This window comes from Echeneis naucrates, chromosome 5 (assembly GCF_900963305.1).
Source record: "Echeneis naucrates chromosome 5, fEcheNa1.1, whole genome shotgun sequence".
Taxonomy (NCBI): domain Eukaryota; kingdom Metazoa; phylum Chordata; class Actinopteri; order Carangiformes; family Echeneidae; genus Echeneis; species Echeneis naucrates.
This window is the reverse complement of record NC_042515.1, coordinates 16,433,694-16,451,897: the sequence shown is the minus strand read 5'-3', so window position 1 is coordinate 16,451,897 and position 18,204 is coordinate 16,433,694. Positions and strand designations below refer to the sequence as shown.

Here is an 18,204-nt window from a genome sequence, read left to right as displayed (position 1 = left end):
GTTGTGTCACAGGTGGAGCCATTGTCTCAGTCCATCTTGGACCAGAAGCCGTGTAAAAACGCTGCCCTCTCACTGCAAAGAGTCATCCAAGTTCAGGGTGAGAAGTTACTCAACACAACACAGCACAACTCGAAGGATCAGTCGGAGTGTTTGCACTCTGAAAATGTCATATTTGAACATGTTTGACTGTTGTATTGAGTCTAAGTCCTGGAAAACATTTTTTACCTAACCTGTCATGATTTATCCTTTTCTGTCAGCACCACCATCTGTCTTAGAGGCCTTTGATATCTCACTTGTACAGATGCAAAAGTCATACAGACTGTTGAAACATTGCAGTAAATATGAAAAATATGCAAATGTAAATATATTTTCACCAGCCGGTTGAAGTGAAAATATGAATACAGGTTTGTATGTTTAACACCATATACATGTCAAGATCTTAGTTTTTATAGGCCAAAAATGAACAATGTACATTTTGAACAACAAACAACACCCTCTCTCCTTAAACCAGTCAAGGAAAAAATCCAACTTCTCCCCTGTAATAAACAGCAACAGAGGAGAGATTGTAAAGCTATCCAGAGATTTTAATCTCTGTAAGACTGAATTATTGTATGAATAGACTGTGCTATTCATTGTGTTGTGCTATTTTGAATCCACATAGCCGCGATTGGATACTTGTCCAGGTGGTTGGTAGATTTTTCTCTATGTTACTTAAACAGTTCAAAATTTCAACTTCAACGTTTTCTTTATAGCTTCAGTTTCTGCCCTTGTCCACTTAATAATCTCTGCCCTCTGCCTCCCCATTGGTCCCCTTCTCCGGCCACCTCTCCTCCTTTGCATCCCTGTCTCCCTCGAGCCACCCCACACGCAGACAGACCACCACACACACACTCACGCACACGCACACGCACACACACGCACGCACAAACAGCCTGCCCTGGCTCCAATTATCTTCAAACACTTCTCTGGCACACGACCTTCGCAACATCCCCTCCTGATTGCGCACAAATGTTATCCCAACCAAATTAGATTAATTAAAAATATTTGCAAAGCCACAAGAATGTTAAGCCCATAATTTAGACCCAGGGTGAAATATGTGTGAGTTGCATGCACAGCCAGAACACACACATGTGCATAGATGAACACATTTGCAAACACTGATTGATTTTTTACTTCCACTGTGTGTCACAGGACTGAAGCCTGGAGACCTTGAGAGAAGAGATTGAATTTGAGTTTACATTTCTGAAACGATCAACATGGCTATTTAGACCACAGGCTGTTTATATCACAGTCAATGTTTATATTCAGATCAAACAGCTACAACTGCTAGCTCAAACACCGAATAGTGCTTTTTATTAATGCAGTGGAGGCACTTTCCCTGAAGGAACTATTCAGGATGAAAAGAACACTGAAATACCAACGATGGAGGCTATTAATCTTTCTCTATCCTGTTTCCTTCCTCTTCTCCCTCTTTTCCATCTCTGTGCTCCCTGCAGGTGAGTACTGGCAGAGTGTGAAGGATTCGGCCGCCACAGTGGATCTGTCATACCTGCAGGCCCAGAGACGACGGCTGAGACGAGACTCAGACAGCGAGGCCGTCAGCGCCATCGCCTCGCTGTCCATGGAATCCCTCATGTCAGACAGGTAAGGACGATGTCACATTCAATAACACCTGCTTTTACAGAGTTACAACACGGCACGTCATGCAACATAAAATCTCTCTCATTCTCTCGTTTATTAAGGAAAGAAAAACTGACAGAAAAGGGTGATTCTCTTTGAAGAAACATACTCTTGACAGCTGCCTTCGACCAAGTCTCAATGGGCACATACACACACACACACACACACACACACACACACACACACACAGAGCTATGCATTTGGACCATCAGTGGAACCAGATGTCCTTCTCAGTTCAACCACTGTATTCATTGCCTCACAAAAGGTTCTCCACCTGTGTTACTACTGGCTGCAGTCAGATGACTCAGATTCAAACACACACTGAGCAACAGCAAACCTGGACACTTGGACAACATTCACATTCTCATGACGCCTCCATGGGCTCTTCCTGAAGGGGACGTCACTCACTTGACTGAGAAAAAGTGAAATAATACGACACCTAGAAGCGGACTAATGAAAGATGTACGTTCTTGTAGCATTTGGGGCTGCCTACATGGCACAAAACACTCAGCTCTGCAACTTTAAACATTCACCGTATTAACGTCTCCAACAAGACCTGCACGTGACCACTCGGACTGTTGTAACCTCGAGGGGCAGAGGTCACTTTGGCTTACTGGAGCTGATCACTCAGAGCGGAAGGAGTCGTCGTGGCAGGACGTGCCTGTGAAGAAGAGCAGGCACATGAACGCTCAACTTAAGACGTGTCCTGCTACGATGATGTCATTTCTCTGCAGCTGACAGACATTCATGAAGGCAAAGATCTTCTCTGATCTTTTTTTTTTTTTTTTTGCACTGTACCGTTCTGTAATGTGAACTGGACAAGATGGACAAGAAGACTGATTCTGACAACCAACCTGAACATGTCTTGTTTGCTCATATTTTGAATTCATTTAAATATTCATTCATTTGACCTATGACATACTTTTTTGTGAATGTCAGCGTAAGAACTTTTTATTTTTTATTTTTTGTTTACGAACCCAATAATCCAGAGTGAAGCTACAGTGGAGTCTGCGATACATATGTTTCATATTGTTTTGTATGTCCACATATTTTCTGAAATCTTTCTTCTATTCTTTCTTTCTTGGGCTGTCAGGCGAGCACATGAAGAAAGACTCTATGGCTGCAGTTATTGTTATCACTCCCGGACAGATAACAGTAAATGCATCCGAAGTGCATCTTAAATGTATTTACATTTTACCAACTGTAGCTTATATCTGTGGCATAAGTCACAGTGAAGAGCTAATACCTCTAGTCACTGGAGTATCAATATCAGGAGAGAAAGTTGTCCCTCTGAAAGAGATTATCTACACATGAAAAATCACCCATAATGCCTCAGCGCAGCTTGACCACTCAGAAATGATGATTGTATATAAAAATGCAGGTCAGAACGGTGATTTTCATTACGTTGGATGAAGATCACACCCAAAGCCATGAGGATTTTCTGACAATCACACACACAAAGTGCACTTAGACGTCCCTCCGGCTGGGAGGGTTACAGCCACTTGGATGTTCAACTGAACTTTGATCATTTTTATTTAGCGGACCAGTGTTTCTACCTGTGGATGAGCATTCCTGCTGTAATTTGTAAATTTCCTTTTATACATTTCTTTCTTTTGTAACAAGGACAAAGTGAGCTACCCTTTGTTCGCCGTTTTGGTAGCACTGCTCTGTTTAACATCAGCGGGATGCTGAGATGTTTTCCTGCCTGGACCAAACAAGTACATTCGAACTGTTAGGATGGGGCAATAATACGGAGATAGTTGAATATCCACACAAAGCAATTGGACACAGGTTAAGTGCAACCAAAGTTTATGAGAACAATGTGCCGTCCATGGACTGGCATGGCTTAAAGAACTTCAAAGACTTTCAAGAGTTTCTGAATGTTTCTTCTTTCTATCCAAACACTTGAGCAGCACCAAAAAGGCACAATATGGATATATAAACAAATTCATTTGTCAAGAAAAAAAACCTTCACAACTTCTATTTAAACTTTCATACTTTCATACTGTCTTTGAAGTGCTCCTTGCATGTGTAACACAGTTTTGACGGTGCTATAGGTTTTTTTATGCAGTATGTTTGCCTTTTTTTCTTTCTTTCTTTATGTTGCATGATGTATGCAACTCAAACCTTTGTTAATCAAATGAAAATGTGAAAACACATGGCAGTGAGAGTAAATGGAGCTGTTCCAGCTCCACATTGTGGAAGACAGTGCTTCAGCAGTCTGGCTTTACGAAGCCTCACAAGTCCATCTGCGACAGTGACCTGACGAAATATTGTCTTATCTTTTGTCTTAATGGCTTATTTTTGTATTTGATCTTAAAAATGAATCCCAGGAATCACTTAGAGACCAAATTATCTTCCCATGTGCCTTGATATATCATGCTGACCATCCTTTGTGAAGTTGGCATCAACAAACTGGATGTTAATTAAAACTGCAGGCTAAGTCCAGTTTTACCAGAACTGACTGACTGTGTTTTTTTCTGTACAGTGTAAATAATGACTTATTTAGTTTTTTGTGTTTTCTACTAAAAGCCTTAATAAAGGTAAATTGTATACACTTGAACAAGATGAATTGAAATGTTTATTTCCAACAGCATCCTCTTTTTTTTTTTTTTTTTTTTTTTTCAGTCATTTTTAATTTCTTAGCGCTGATATGTCATGTATTCATTTCGGTACATTATACAGCACCAACATGTAAGGGAGCGGAAACAATAATATGATCAGCAACAGCACTTTGGCTATAGATCACTCCATCATAACTTCTGAGTTACAAAAAAAAAACTTTTTTTTTTTTTTATCCTTTATTGAAAATAATGAAGTTTGCAGAGATGTTTTTAAAGCAACAGAAATAGCAGACATACACTGACTTTGCATCTTAAAATACAACTTTCTGTCATGCTCACTAGTAACAGATAAACTGAAGTTAAAAAAAAAAACATTGAGTTGTGATCAGTGGTTTTAAAGCATTTTCCCATGGACATATTTCATCAAAGCCAAGTATAATGAGTTAGCAAAGTTTACAGTGTCCATACACCAAATTCACAAACAGATACACTTCAGAAAAAAAAAAATCTATCCAGTTCCTACAGCACAACAAAGAAGATCTGCATCAGATTCCTCCTGCTCTTCTTCTTCCCACAAGACGGGGGGATTTGAGAGCCAGAGTGATTAGCTTATTAGCATTTTAGCTGTAAACATTCATTGGCTGTGACCGCCCTCTAACCATCACTGTGCCATCATCATTAGTCATCTGAATGTCTGTCTGGCAGTGAGTCATCCGATCTGAAGTGTCGGGTGGGTGATGGTTATCATGGTGTTACCCAAGGCACTCGAACCAGCAGCCATTTTGTTTCATTGTCACCGCAGGCCAGCTGTTTGTTTGTTTGTTTGTCTGTCTGTTTCTTGTTTTTGTTTTTTTTTTGTTTGTTTGTTTGTTTGTTTTTTTCTTGTTTCCATCATTCAAAAAATATTCAGCGCTTGACTGGACGGTTATGTCTCCTCATCAGTGTTTCGGAAACACTTTGGCGAAAACAGTTACAGTCAGGAATACATCTCAGTGTCATGAGTCGAGCACGTGTCCGGAGAAAGAGGAGGGAGAAAAAAAAAAGGAGAGATTCTTAAAGACAAAAAATAAAGTGGGGATGGCTGGTGAGGCAGGAACAAATTTCTACTTTGTGTGTCAAGAATTTTCCATTTGTGGGTTTTCTGCAGAGATGAGAAACACAGATGAGTTAACATCACTCAGCATAACACTTTTCAGATAAGAGGACATGGATCATTGTCGAGCAGAGAAAAAAAAAATCCAGTGAAAGCCTGGAGTTATGTGTGGAGGTTATAAAAATCTGTATACAAACAAACAAACACCTCTGTTTGGAAGTGGGAAGTGGAAAAATCCCGACAGCTTCTCAACTTCGTCTTCTCATGTTTTAACAAGCAAATATTTCATCTGGATCACGCTCACGGCGCTTTAATGATAGTGTGTTTTTCTGCGCTGAGTGACACAATCAGTCCAACAAGCACAAGCTAAACGTATGTTTGTGGCTGTTGTTTCATGACAAAATGAAAGCACGCACATCTAAAAGCTTTCATTTTCTTTTCTTTTACACAAAGACTGAACCACACTGCCAGGTTAGATGATGGTTTTCAGGTCATCATTTTTGATACTGATTGTGGTCTGTTTTTTTTTTGTGTGTGTTTGTTTGCTTGTTTGTTTTTTTTTTTGTTGTTTTTTTTTTCGTTGTAACCACTGGATTTATTTACACCCAGTAATTACCGCTCTACAGTTTAGTTTTAATTGGCAGTCTGTCCTCCCTGCCCTGGATTCAGACTGCCCACCTGAACATATATCAAGAAAAATTTGTTTATTGTTGTTTGGAAGGATTTTTTTTCTACTTTACACTTTCGAAATGATTTGATCTTGAAGTCACAAATTCTTTTTGCTTTTGTGCTCATGAATGTTTGACAGATCCCGACGTATTTTGGACTTAAGTTTTGTTGCCTACGTGTCAAACCAGAAGTCATTCCACCATAGTTCACTATTCCTGCCGCTGCCTGGAAAGGCCAACACATACAAATAAGCAGATATGCATGCAGTAGTCAAATGCACACACAGAGCCCACCCCCGACCCCCACCTGCACTCAGTTCATAGTTTGGCTCTCTAAAAATAAAGATGACTATCAGAAGCCACAACTTCTGGATGGGGCTTTTAAAAAACGCAGATGAGCCACACAGCACTCTACATCTGGTCCCAAATCAGTCCAGAGAGAAAGCCAGTGATTTAATATGCACAGAAGAGCGTCCAACAGCTGGTCAGTGCAAACTGTAAAACATATACACACCCACACAAACACACAAAGACACACACATGGACACAGCAGAGCCAGGGGTTCCGGCAGAGGAAAGAGCAGTGACAGGCATTTTGATTATAGTATAAACAGAAAGGAGAGTATGTTTTTTTTCCAGCTCAAACAAAACACTCCTCATTCTAAAATTCTCACACCGAGCCAGACACCCACATGCCATGAAATCTGGTTCATTGAAGTGCTCAAACCTGTCCATCATATTTGTGTGTGTGGGCATGCTATAGTCTCCCAAGGAAACTATTTTTGAAGTACAAACTATAGAGGGAACTCACACGTTACCCTCAAGCACAATGATGCTGTGAAGTCAGGTAAAATCAATTATATATTTATCTTTGGGGCGAAAAAAAAATACAGGAACACTGTGTCTTAAACACACATTACAGCGAGAAAAATCAGTAGTTAATGAAAAAAAATAGGATCTTATCATGACACGTCTTTGTAATCGTAGGTAGTTTTCACATTTTAGCGGCTGCGACTTAGCTGATATATTTGGTATTTTGCATTCACATGCAAGAGGGACTGACTCTCCACCATACATACATCCTATTAAGTACATAGGCTGCAAAAAAAAAAAAAAAACACGGCACAGGCTCAAACATGCGGACTCTGACTGACTTTGAAGTTTCCCTCATTCTGTCTAACCTCATCCCTTCCTTCAAATTGAACGTTCAGGTCAGTACCAGGCCTTGACTTTCTGGCTCTCTCTGTGGCAGCCCCTGCAGAGCTGATGACAACAGGCAGAGCAGGCAAAGTGCTGGGTAATAACTACCGCGCTGCGTTCAAGGACATTCGGCTCCATGTGCAGGGGCCTTGGCTCTCCATCCGCTGCACTGAGTGGAGCCCTCATTGTCTGCTGCAGAGGCCGCTGGAGGTTTGATAATAACGCCGAGTGGAACACCTGGAGTACGCACACTGCCTGCAGCTGCATGTGTGTGTGCGTCTGGACAGTGTAATGTATAGATGGGGTACTTGTAGCATTATGTGTGATTCACTGAATCCTGTGTATAATGTGCCTGTAATCTACTCACAGCTCTGCATCAGTGTGTGTCTGTGGTGTGTTTACCTTGAGCTGTCATCTAGTTTATTAAAGGTGTGTATGTAATTGCTCAGCACAGCAACACACGTTCATCTCTGCAACATTTTCACTCTTTTTGCATGTTAATACTTATTACGTATGTTGTCATTTTATTTTGAAGGACTTCCTGGCTACTTCTAACTTTAAGCAAACTAAAACGAGAAGATGAGTGAGATAAAAATCACTGAAACAATATCTGTCAGCATATTCCTGTTTACTAATCTACAGATGTCTTCAGATACGTGCACACACACACACACACATACACGCGCGCGCACACACAAGCTAATTAAAGCCCACTATAAACACACTCAAATACACACACAGTGCACATGTACATGCGCTGACACACACAGGCCCATGTGCCTGACCCTAACCCTGGTACACACACCTTCCTAATACCTCACAACTGTTTCCAATCTAAAGGTTCCTGCTTGTCTGGGCCCCGGCGGGGCCTGATTGCACGATACAAGATCCTGAGGAGAGAGGGCAAGGCAGCAGGGAGAGAGAGAGATGTGCCCGCACTTTTTTTTTCCACCCTCCCTTTCTTTTGCTCCTTTCATGCTGTACCTGTGCAGGAATCTGGTGTCTGTTAAAACGGCTGAAAAAAAACAGACCCTGTGTGAAGTCGATCCCACAGATTCTGGAAGAAAACATTTGTCTTAAATACATCAGAGGTCTGTCAAACACTGGAGCAGCACAGTTTAGATTACCATGATAATGGGCTGTTAGTTCACTTTAGTTAATAAAATGAAACAACCAAGGCGCTCAGAGACTCTTTTTTTTTTTTTTTTTTTTTTTTTACCTTTAATTAGGTTTGATCTAACTCGTTGCATTCATCATGTTAAGTGTGGCTCATGGTTTTTATTGTGGCCATTGGCTGCAGTCTTGTCACACATTTTTATAGTTGTTCATGCTGATCAGTGTTTGGATCTTTGTCCTGGTGTATTTACGAGGAGAAAAAGATTTTGTGTAAGCACATTTTTGCTGCTAAACTGGCTGGATTGAGAAAATTCACAGAATTTACTGACTTTTTTTTTTTTTTTTTTTTCACAAGTCTCCCCTTCCTGATCTTTAGTTATTTATTATATCTTTTATCATTTTTAGAATTGATTTTGCAGTCTAACATAATAGATTCTATACTATATTATTATTTTACCCTATAACTTAACATTTGTTTGAATCTTTACTTTTTCAGTATATTGTTGGAAAAACTTGTTTTTGTAAAAAAAAAATTCTTTTGATATTTTTAATGTTTAATTTATGTGATAACTTTGTCTTATCTGAGCTGCATATTGTTTGTGGACTTCAATGTAACAACAAACAAAGAAATAACAGTCAACAACAAACTGCCAATTATACAATGACACTGTAGCAGCTGTAGCAAGTAAGCAATTGAAAATAAATTGTTTCATTTTCTTATCAAACTGATTCACATTTATATTGAACTAAGTGAAATACAATTTTGTTCATGAGATTTCATTAAAACGCTCAAGCACATTTTTACTTACTCATATTTCCTAATATATTTAGAATTTCCAAAAACTAAAATCCTAAAAAAAAAAAGAAAAAAGTTATTTCTATTAAGGTTTTATATTTTTGCTAATAAATACATTTCATTAAATTACAGTTCACAATTATTGTTTCCCTGTTGAACTTCATTGGTGCTCACAAATTGAACTTCTGGCAGTTTTTAAGTATGTGTTTTCCAGCAAAAACATTTGCTGGCTGTGCTGCATTTCTCATAAAAATTTTAAAACCAAAAATTACAACATGTAAGGGTCGTGAGTGTTTGTGCTTTGAGGTTCCTTTAAACACATGAGCAGTACACATTCGTGGGTGTTTATTATTCCATCCCATTTAACTTGTTCAGGAGTTCATCAGTATTTATTTGTTGAGCTGAAAGGTTCATGTTAAATAACGTATTGAAGAACTTTTGTTATTACTGGTCTGATTGTGAAATGAAAAAATAACAGATGAAAAATGTGTGTCCATGTGCTGATGACATGAGGAGCACAGGCGCTAGCATTTTTTTGAACACTACTATTTACTGTGCGTGTGTGTGTGTGTGTGTTTGTGGGCTCAGTCCATACCTGAGGGGCAGCAGTGGAGCGTCTTGTTGCACTGGACTAAACTGTGGGACCAACTGGGGAGAACAACAGTGGAAGTGGGAACAATGGAGGGAAACGGGGGGAACTGCAAGACGCTTTAGTTGCACAAAATCCACCTACGAACATTAGTGGATGCTAATAGAGTGAAACGTTACGAGAGACTGAGCAGAACGGGAAACATATGCAAAGGCTTGAGATGAAAAGATTAAGGTCAGGCCAGAAGACGTGAATTCAGAGGTTCAGAAGTCAAGAAATGGGCGCAAACACAGACAGGGGCGGTGGGATGGAGATGTGGACACGAGAGGATTTAGGAGAAAAGTTTGAGGGGATCCTAGTGGCTGGTTGACATGGCCCAGGCCCCCTCCATCCTCCAGACAGAGAAGGCGTAGCTGAGTCTTTCGTGGGCCAGGTAGTTGCAGCTGGCCAGCTTGGCGTCCATCTCATCGCTCTGCAGCACCTGGTAGAGGAAGTCGATGTAACGCGAGGCCAGCTTCAGAATCTGGATCTTGCTCAGTTTGTCTGAAGGTAGCGTGGGGATGATCTTGCGTAGAGAGGCGAAGGCGTCATTCAGGGACTGAGTACGTTGACGTTCTCGCACGTTGGCTATGATGCGCTGAGAGTGGAGATCCTCGAAGGGCTGCTCCGGCCTGGGGCACAGCGACGTGGGGGCCAACGACACAACTGTCGAAGGGCTTTTCTTCAGCCGCTTGGGCCCGGATGGCAGCACGCTGTTGGGGCTGCCGGTGCTGCTTTCCTCAGCCTGGCTCAGGCTGTCCTTCTTGGGATAAGGAGAACGTTTTCGGTTTCCCGGAAGGCTCTTCTTCGATCCTCTCTCCATCTCCTCTTCGCTGGCCCCCAGCCCTCCTTCAGGGGAGTTGGTGCAGGAAACCTCTTCTCTCATTGTACCGTCCACCAAACGCTTCCCACGCTCCGCTGCAAAGACGGCCTGTCGTGCGGCACTTTTTCAGCTGACAGCTGTAACAAACCTCAGCTCAGAAAGCTTGTGCCACAAAATTCTTCTCTTCCGTCAAATAAAGTTACAGCTTCTGAAGCTCCATCGGACTGGACGCTGCTCTGGCTGCCCTGTTCCCCGGTTACCTTGTTAAATTTCTTTCTTTCACATTCCCCGCTCAACCTGGCAGACAGAACAACAACAAACCATCTGACAGGCAGGTCCACCTCTACCTCTTTTATACCCAAACACTGACCCAGGGCCAGCGCCCCCTTCTCATTGGCTGCACCGACATCCAGAAGGTGCGGCCCAGCTCAGACAGGCAGGGAAGCAGGAAGTTAGCGTTATATGGGCGGGTTATAAAGTAAGGGGGTAAGTGGCGCTCTTAGCCAATAAGAGGTGCTGTGTCTAATGTTGCAGAGATGTCTGAAGCTTTATGGGTTCCAGATTTGGGCTAGAACGTCAGTCCGCATGCAGCCTTGTGCCTGCGTTCACATTTATCAATTCGTTATCAGGCAGACATGAGCCTAAACCTTTTATTTCCAGCAGCCACCAGTCTTAGCTTTAATGTTGACTGTGTATCATGTGACATTTTCCCGACAACGTATTCGGAAGAAACGTTTTGTTTTTTTTTCTTAAACAACAAATCTGTAACATAACCATCATAAATCGTTGGTTCAAAATGTCTTATTTTCTACTTTAACATGGAAATAACTGTGAGTTCACACCAATATTTGTCTGCCACGATCTTCACCATGCTGATAACCAGACGCTATAAAAACAATCAATCCATCAAACCAACAACCTTCAGTCAATGAAAATACTGATGATTAAAAGGCAGAAGGAGGATTTATGGGTTATATATTGCAATTACTGATTTGGAATCACATTTAAAAATGGCATAAATTATACATCCTTCTATGACAGATGGTAAAGACAGATAAAAAAAAAAAAAAAAAAGTAAAGGATTGTTCATAAATCTGTTTGGCTGCAGCAGCTTGAAGCAGATCTGAGAGAAAATGTGAGATTGTGAAAGCACGCATCCTGGGAAGGGATTCAAAAGATTAGCTTTTTTCCTGACACATGATTGTCTCTGAAAACTCTGATGAACAATGAATTACTAAAAGAGCAGACCAGCGCTTTAGAGCGTTTTAATGAGCAAACCCCTCCAATATCACGCCTGACATCAGCTGTCCTCCTCCTCTATGGTAGATCAGGAAGGGAGCGCAGACAGGACCCTAAATAACCCCCTGACCTAAGTGGCCCAGTGACCTCAGTCTGCTGAGGTGAGAGAGCACCTAATTGTGCCATCCATGGCCTGGAGGTAGAGCCGACATATGTTCCACCTTGGCACGGTGAACCCATGCAGGTCTGCAACCACTTAAACACATTTTCTACACGTTTGCAGTCATGACACAGCAGGAAGGCTCCTTTTGAGAAAATGACAACGTGTGGCTCCCGTTTTCTCCGTCTGAGCGCAGACAACAAGGTAGCGGGAACTTAAAAGTGAACAAGTCTTGCAAAAATTTGATTCCCAATGAGTTTCCCAACATCGTGTCCATTTATATCTACAAGCGTCACAACATGGGTGACTAATGTGTGGATCATGGCAGAGACATCATGTGGGGAGTTTTCTGCTGCTCTAAGCTGCAGAAATTCTGTACTTTTTGATGACAGCGTAGTAAAGTTGAAGCCTTTACATATTACAGAAGAGTCATTACGCATTTGATGTTTCCAAAACTGACTTCAGTCACTGTCATTTTACCAGAAGTTGAAGTTGACCAACCAACCTTACATGAGCTTTCACTAAATCTCATGTCATTCTCAACTTGCTGTTTGACGGCTTCCAGCCGACAATTTGGGTGTGATTGCAGCAGCATTTGAAGGGCTGTGTGTGGAGGGCGGTTCAGAGGATTTTTGATGAGCCCCGTGATTGCACTGGTTTACATTTCATTCAGAGAACGACGTTGAATGGAAAGTGTGCTTGATCCCAGTTGGGTTCAATCATCTCTGAAGAAAAAAAAAAAATCATCTGGCCATCAAAGTAAGCCTCTGGACAGAGACAATGAATTACACGAGGCTGTATTTACATAATAGGCCAAGTAAACTCCAGGATTAACTGGTATTAGAACTGGGGCTTATTGGGAGCCCTGGTGGAGACAGCGGAGGGACAGGAAAGTCATTGTTGCTGAGGCTAATCTCGGGAGCTGCTGCTTACCTTTTAGAGAAAGCGTGGCTGTGTGCCACCATCATGGAAAAAATTAGCTAATGAAACGAGTTGGCCAACAGGAATGTCGTGGCACATAGGAGAACAGAAGGGGAGAAAAAAGAGAGAGGGAGAGGGAAAGAGAATGGGAGAAGAATGGGAAAAGGGGAAAAGAAAAGGAGAAGAAAGGAGAGGGAGAAAGGGGAGGGGGCGGAGGGGGGGCTGTCCAAACAGAACCAGATGCAGGAGTGTGGAGGCTCGTTTGATCTCTGTCCTCATAAGCTGATTGATGTTGCACATTTCATTTCCTTGTCAGAGTCTTGACATAATGTTTCACTAAACACTCAGGTCCTGCTCTCCTCTTCGTTTTATTTCCATGGGGGTCATAAGTTACCCTTTCTGGAGCTGAAAACAGATCATACACATATCAATATATATCAGTGTATATAGGCTTGCACATACACACAGGGGGGTGGAGGTTGGATATCAAAGAAGACCAATGTATTGTCTATTTCTGTCTCCACGCCATATGGTTTGGTCCTGACTGAAATACAGCACTGAAGGGCAGCCATGTTGAAACTTTGAAGTTCCCCAAAAAAGGGGAAAAAAAGGCTTCTTAAAGTTCGTAATGCAGTCAGCTCAATTATCGTCATCCACCACTGGGCCGACGCTCTGCAGTGACATCCTCAGCTGGTTGGAGCGCAGCAGGATGACCAATCATAAGCGGTGTGTTTGGAAATCCACACTGGTTCAACAAAAGGAGCCAGTCATTAAATTCCTCCTCACCTTCACCCTCCTGCCCGCCATTATTAATGTTTGCACACAGCACACTACCCCCCCCCACTCCATCATACCCATCCTTCCACTGTTCCATCCCTCCAGAGGAGCCTATAGTGGCACAAAGGCAGACATCTGGGACCCATTTCCCTCCTGGAGAAGCCCTTCCTGTGGGGTATCCACTTAGAGGGGTTCAGGAGGAGCAGGGCGGGGGAGTTGGGGGAGGGTGGGGCCGGGGGGTGAAGGTGCATGCTAGGTGGGGGTTAGTGGGGACGTAACTGGTTGGGGTAAGGGGGGCAGACTTCTTTCAAACTAAAGATCACAATGATTTTATTTTTGCACAGAATCAAGAATCAACACCTGGCTAATAAGCAGTGAAATTAAAGGAGGAGTGCAACATTTTGAAAAAAACAAAGAAAAGTATTAACAAGAGTTGTACGAGAATTGTACCACTTTCAAGATTATTTGCAGTAAATGAAACGACAGTCAGCATGAGATTATTTTAGTGGAGCATAATGATTGGGAACACAGGGAAGCCAATCCTGTCAGCTGTTTGTTTGTTTTTTTGTTTTGTTTTTTGATGTTTCTGAAGTATTCAGATATTCAGATGCTCATGAGCTTTTTAGTCAGAAAAAAAGGAAATTTGAACATCCGCATGTTTCAGTCTTCTGACAGCTTCCATCTGATGAGGAGATGCTGACATGAGCGACGCTTCAGAACAGACTCTAACCAGACCTTGATAGGTGACTGTTTGGTCAGATGTTAACCAACGTGAACGTGCTTTTCACTTAGAAAAGAATCACTTAGTATTAAAAACACGTCCCTTCCCCACTGCGTGTAAGTCTGTATTATTCTTGTTTAGCTGTGATTTATCTTCCAGTATTAGTGCGTAATTTATCATAACATTTAGTACTCAAGCTCCCTTCGAATGTCCCTGCTTTCATGTGTAATTTAGCCAATATCCTGCTCTGGCCCTGATTACAGTGTTTAAGTGCTGGGGTCCTTCCATGGCACATTACCAACAGTCCCAGTGGAGCTCACAGCTGAGCTGGAGATTCGGCATGCTGGGCTGGTTAGTGGTGAAAAGCAGGTTAGGGTGGTTAAAGGCTTGGGTGGTTCAATCTGGAGCATCCAGGGAAGAAGCAGTGCATGATGCCTCCGTGCTTCTTGACTGATTATAAGTGATTATTCAGAAAAACTTAGAAGTTACCAAGTGCCCCAAAAAGATAACACTTTATTGTAAGTGGCTCCATAAAGCATTCATAAGCAGTGCAATGTATTGTAATCAGATATGTGTTAATGTGTTTATAGGAAGCCACAATAGACGTCATATTTGCTTGCAAATATAATAATAACTAGTTGCAATAAACCATTCATTAAATGTTGCAGTATCATTTGTAAGTCTTGATATGTTTTTAAATATAGTCTTTTTTGGTGGTGTTATGCTTTCTATCCAGTAATAATGTTGTAAATAAATGCTTAACAAGTTGTTAATCAATTTGCTCCAGATCAATCTGCAACTTTTTCCAGAAGGTGAGTGGTCAAATGGTCCAAACAGTCATAAACTGGCGAGCTTAAACTTCTGCTTATTGAAAGCTGATCACAACCACGCAGGCACTAGCTCGGCAACAACTTACGAATTCTTTATAAAGTGGTTGTTTATTAGAAGTGGCGCCCAAGTTTATAAAATTTGTCTGTTCGTTAATGTAACACAGACGTAAACAACATACATGAAACATGAATTTATAAACAAACGGTAATGTCACATAAAAGCATTGACCTTTGCATGTTGATCATAATCTGTTCTGTAATTGTAAAACTGTTCCCAGTGAAAGTTCATCCTGCTGAGTCCAATCAGCCAGGCAGAAAGACAGTGATGTTATCCAGCTCTATATATAGGAATATCACATGATAGTCATAAAGTCCTCTGCTGAATCAGCCGCTCAGATTTGACGTGGTAGGTTTACTTACTCGTTTTAATACTAATAGGAGTCTTGGAGAGTCAGCAGATTAGAGAAGACTATGTGGCCACAGGGGTTGGAAAATCCTGTTCAGCGTGAACTTCAGAAATGAGCTTATCAGCCCACAGAACTGTTGCTGAGAGAGGAACTTCCATAAAAAAAATGTGTGCACCTGAGAGAAAACAACTAAACAGAGAGAGAGATGAAATTTATATTCACCATATGTAAAATAACAAGGGCATCCAAAGATCATCGGGTGATGTTTTAGTAAATACTGATTAGTACAGCGTGTCCTCTGCAGTATATCTGAAAACTGGAAATTGAAAGGGCAATTCATTTGGTCTGTGTCTGAGCATGGCTCCTTGTCAGAAAAAACAAAACCCTCACGCCACAAATCAATATCTTCACATAAGCAGCCTGGCAGGGAGCCAACGCTGCTGCCTCCAACCTTACACTGTAAAAAGCTGGCTACTGGAGGCAGTGTCAAGCTGGGATCGGCAAGTTAGACACTATCGTGCATCCACTCCTGTCAAATGGACAGTGCAGCAGAGCCTGCAAGGTAGAGAGGAGTGCTGTGTTTCCACAACAGAGCTGTTGCATTGGAAACATCAACAGAGCTGGCTTCAAAGGGGTATGCCTTCACATTGAATCAATCCCCACTTCCATTAGATTAGATGACCTTACCAAAGTTACATTGCGCTAACGTTTCTTTATGGTTTCTCAAATCCCTCGCTCTGGTTCTGGTTCCCCCTGTGAAGCCACTTCAAACAGCCTCTGCCATGGCATATCCCTTTGTGCTCTAAAACAGCAAATATGTGTCTCTCTAAAATGTTTCAGATGCGAGCTCGCAGTGCTCCCAGAGGCACAGACAGCTTTGCACACAGACACACCAGAATCAGAGGGGTGGAGCAATAACTGAGCGTCAAGGTATGGAGCATCTACGGTGCTGTCAACTCAGCAGAAAGTGTGACTGACACATGTGTGAGGGGAGAAGATGATACAGTGATGCAGAAAAACAGGGGAAAATGCAAAGAGAGAAGAGTCAAATAGTGTGGGAGAAATGCTGCAGCAGTAAATCAGTGTGGAAATAGGAGGAATGGGGCAGGAGGGGGGCTGCAAAAGGTCTAGAAACATATGTTTCAGTTTGTAAATAAAACAGTAAATTGCTATGGATATTGCTTAAATATCTGTGGGCTTTGTACCACGCTTGCGGAAGTTCCTCGGAAATCATTCTGGGACTGCCTTCTTAAAATGCCAAAGCGGCTTCTTAATGTCAAAGAGGCCATCTGGTTCTCGACCAATTCAAGATGTTTGCTTTTCATTTAGCTTTTCTTTCCTCCCTCCTGACGCTTCTTTTTTTAGATCAAATGTTTCGTTTTTGGATTATTAATACCAATGTTTGCAATCGAAAGCTTTAGCCAGCGTGCACAACAGACACGAAGCTGTGGATCGGCCGGCACACAGCTAGTGTTTCGATGTTACCTTTCACAGCACTACACACTATTGAAGGAGCAGATTGTCATTGTTACACCACTTCAATCATTTTTATTTACTTTGGATATGAAGATGTTATAGATCTAAAATGTGTTTGTCCTCTTATTGAAACTAAAGATTACTACTTTAAGCAGCCAAAGCAGCCATAAGATGTAACAATAAAATACTTCATTATTCATGCATTATTAATAATAATTGCAATTGTAAATTTCAGCATGACTATGCTCCACAACAAAATTATTTCATGATTACATGTAATAAATATTTTGATAGTTGTTGCTTTGACTTAGGTACAGGAAAGAAAACCATTTGTATTTATAACCTGATAATAACTGCAGTGCCGGCAGCAGTGGAGGTATTCAGAAATGATGATGAAATGAAATGATTAGAAGTACTAATGCCATGCTGCAAAAACATTAAACACCACCAAGTCCTGCATTCACATCTTCAGCAAAAGAAGAATTAGTAGTGAATTGGAATTGGAGTGAAGCGATATCAATGCAGTAGTAAGCAACATGCTGCCATAGAATATAAATACCCAAGAAAAAATAAAGCTCTTCACAGTTGTTCCTCATTTAATGTATACATTAAATGTATTAGTATAAATAAGTATTTTTAATTCCACTCCTTGAGTAGACATTTCACCATCAATACTTTACTACTTGTGGTTAAGGAAAATGTTTGATGGCTGACCTTTGGCAGTAAAGCTGGTATGCGAGGTGTAAACTGATAAATGCAAATAGCCTGCTCATTTCACTGTGTCAGGGAGTTCACGGGAACAGGTCTGAGGGTGCACAGGTGGATGTTTGCACTGAGTTTGTTTCCTCCATGAATAAATTCAAATACTTGGATTCTGACATCATCTGCTGAAGAAGCGTGTGTGTGTAGCACAAAGGAATACTTTACCCCCATGGGTTGTTTGTTACAAACTTTTATTCAGCTGCTCTTTAGTATCCAATTGTACAGGATGTTTAGGATATTTGTGTTGTTTGAGTGTTTAAACTATTGTTTCCAGTCTCACCGCACTCTGCCAGACAGCCAGTCAACACTTGAGACAACTTCCTTCCTTGATTTGAGTAGAAAGG

General features: G+C 41.4%; 2 protein-coding genes across 4 annotated transcripts in view; one reads left to right on the top strand and one right to left on the bottom strand.

Moving 5' to 3' along the window:
* Window positions 1–2,386, top strand: part of LOC115043626 (histone deacetylase 7-like) — a 37,402-nt gene extending 35,016 nt beyond the window's left edge. For 2 of the 3 annotated variants that reach the window (XM_029502246.1, XM_029502244.1), the window contains exons 23-25: window positions 13–97; window positions 1,497–1,644; window positions 1,743–2,386. In XM_029502246.1, the coding sequence (XP_029358106.1) occupies window positions 13–97; window positions 1,497–1,644; window positions 1,743–1,779 (270 nt within the window). In that variant the 3' untranslated portion in view covers window positions 1,780–2,386. Of the gene's footprint in view, window positions 1–12; window positions 98–1,496; window positions 1,650–1,742 lie in introns of those variants that run through there. The other variant, XM_029502245.1, reaches the window with a different exon arrangement.
* A 2,664-nt stretch (window positions 2,387–5,050) lies between these two features.
* Window positions 5,051–10,873, bottom strand: LOC115043423 (twist-related protein 2-like). Its single transcript, XM_029501869.1, has 2 exons — window positions 9,712–10,873; window positions 5,051–5,385 (listed from the first exon to the last, which is right to left on the bottom strand). Exon 1 carries the CDS (start codon window positions 10,628–10,630, stop codon window positions 10,061–10,063), a length of 570 nt encoding a protein of 189 aa, XP_029357729.1. The 5' UTR covers window positions 10,631–10,873; the 3' UTR covers window positions 5,051–5,385; window positions 9,712–10,060.
* Between the last annotated feature and the right edge of the window lie 7,331 nt (window positions 10,874–18,204).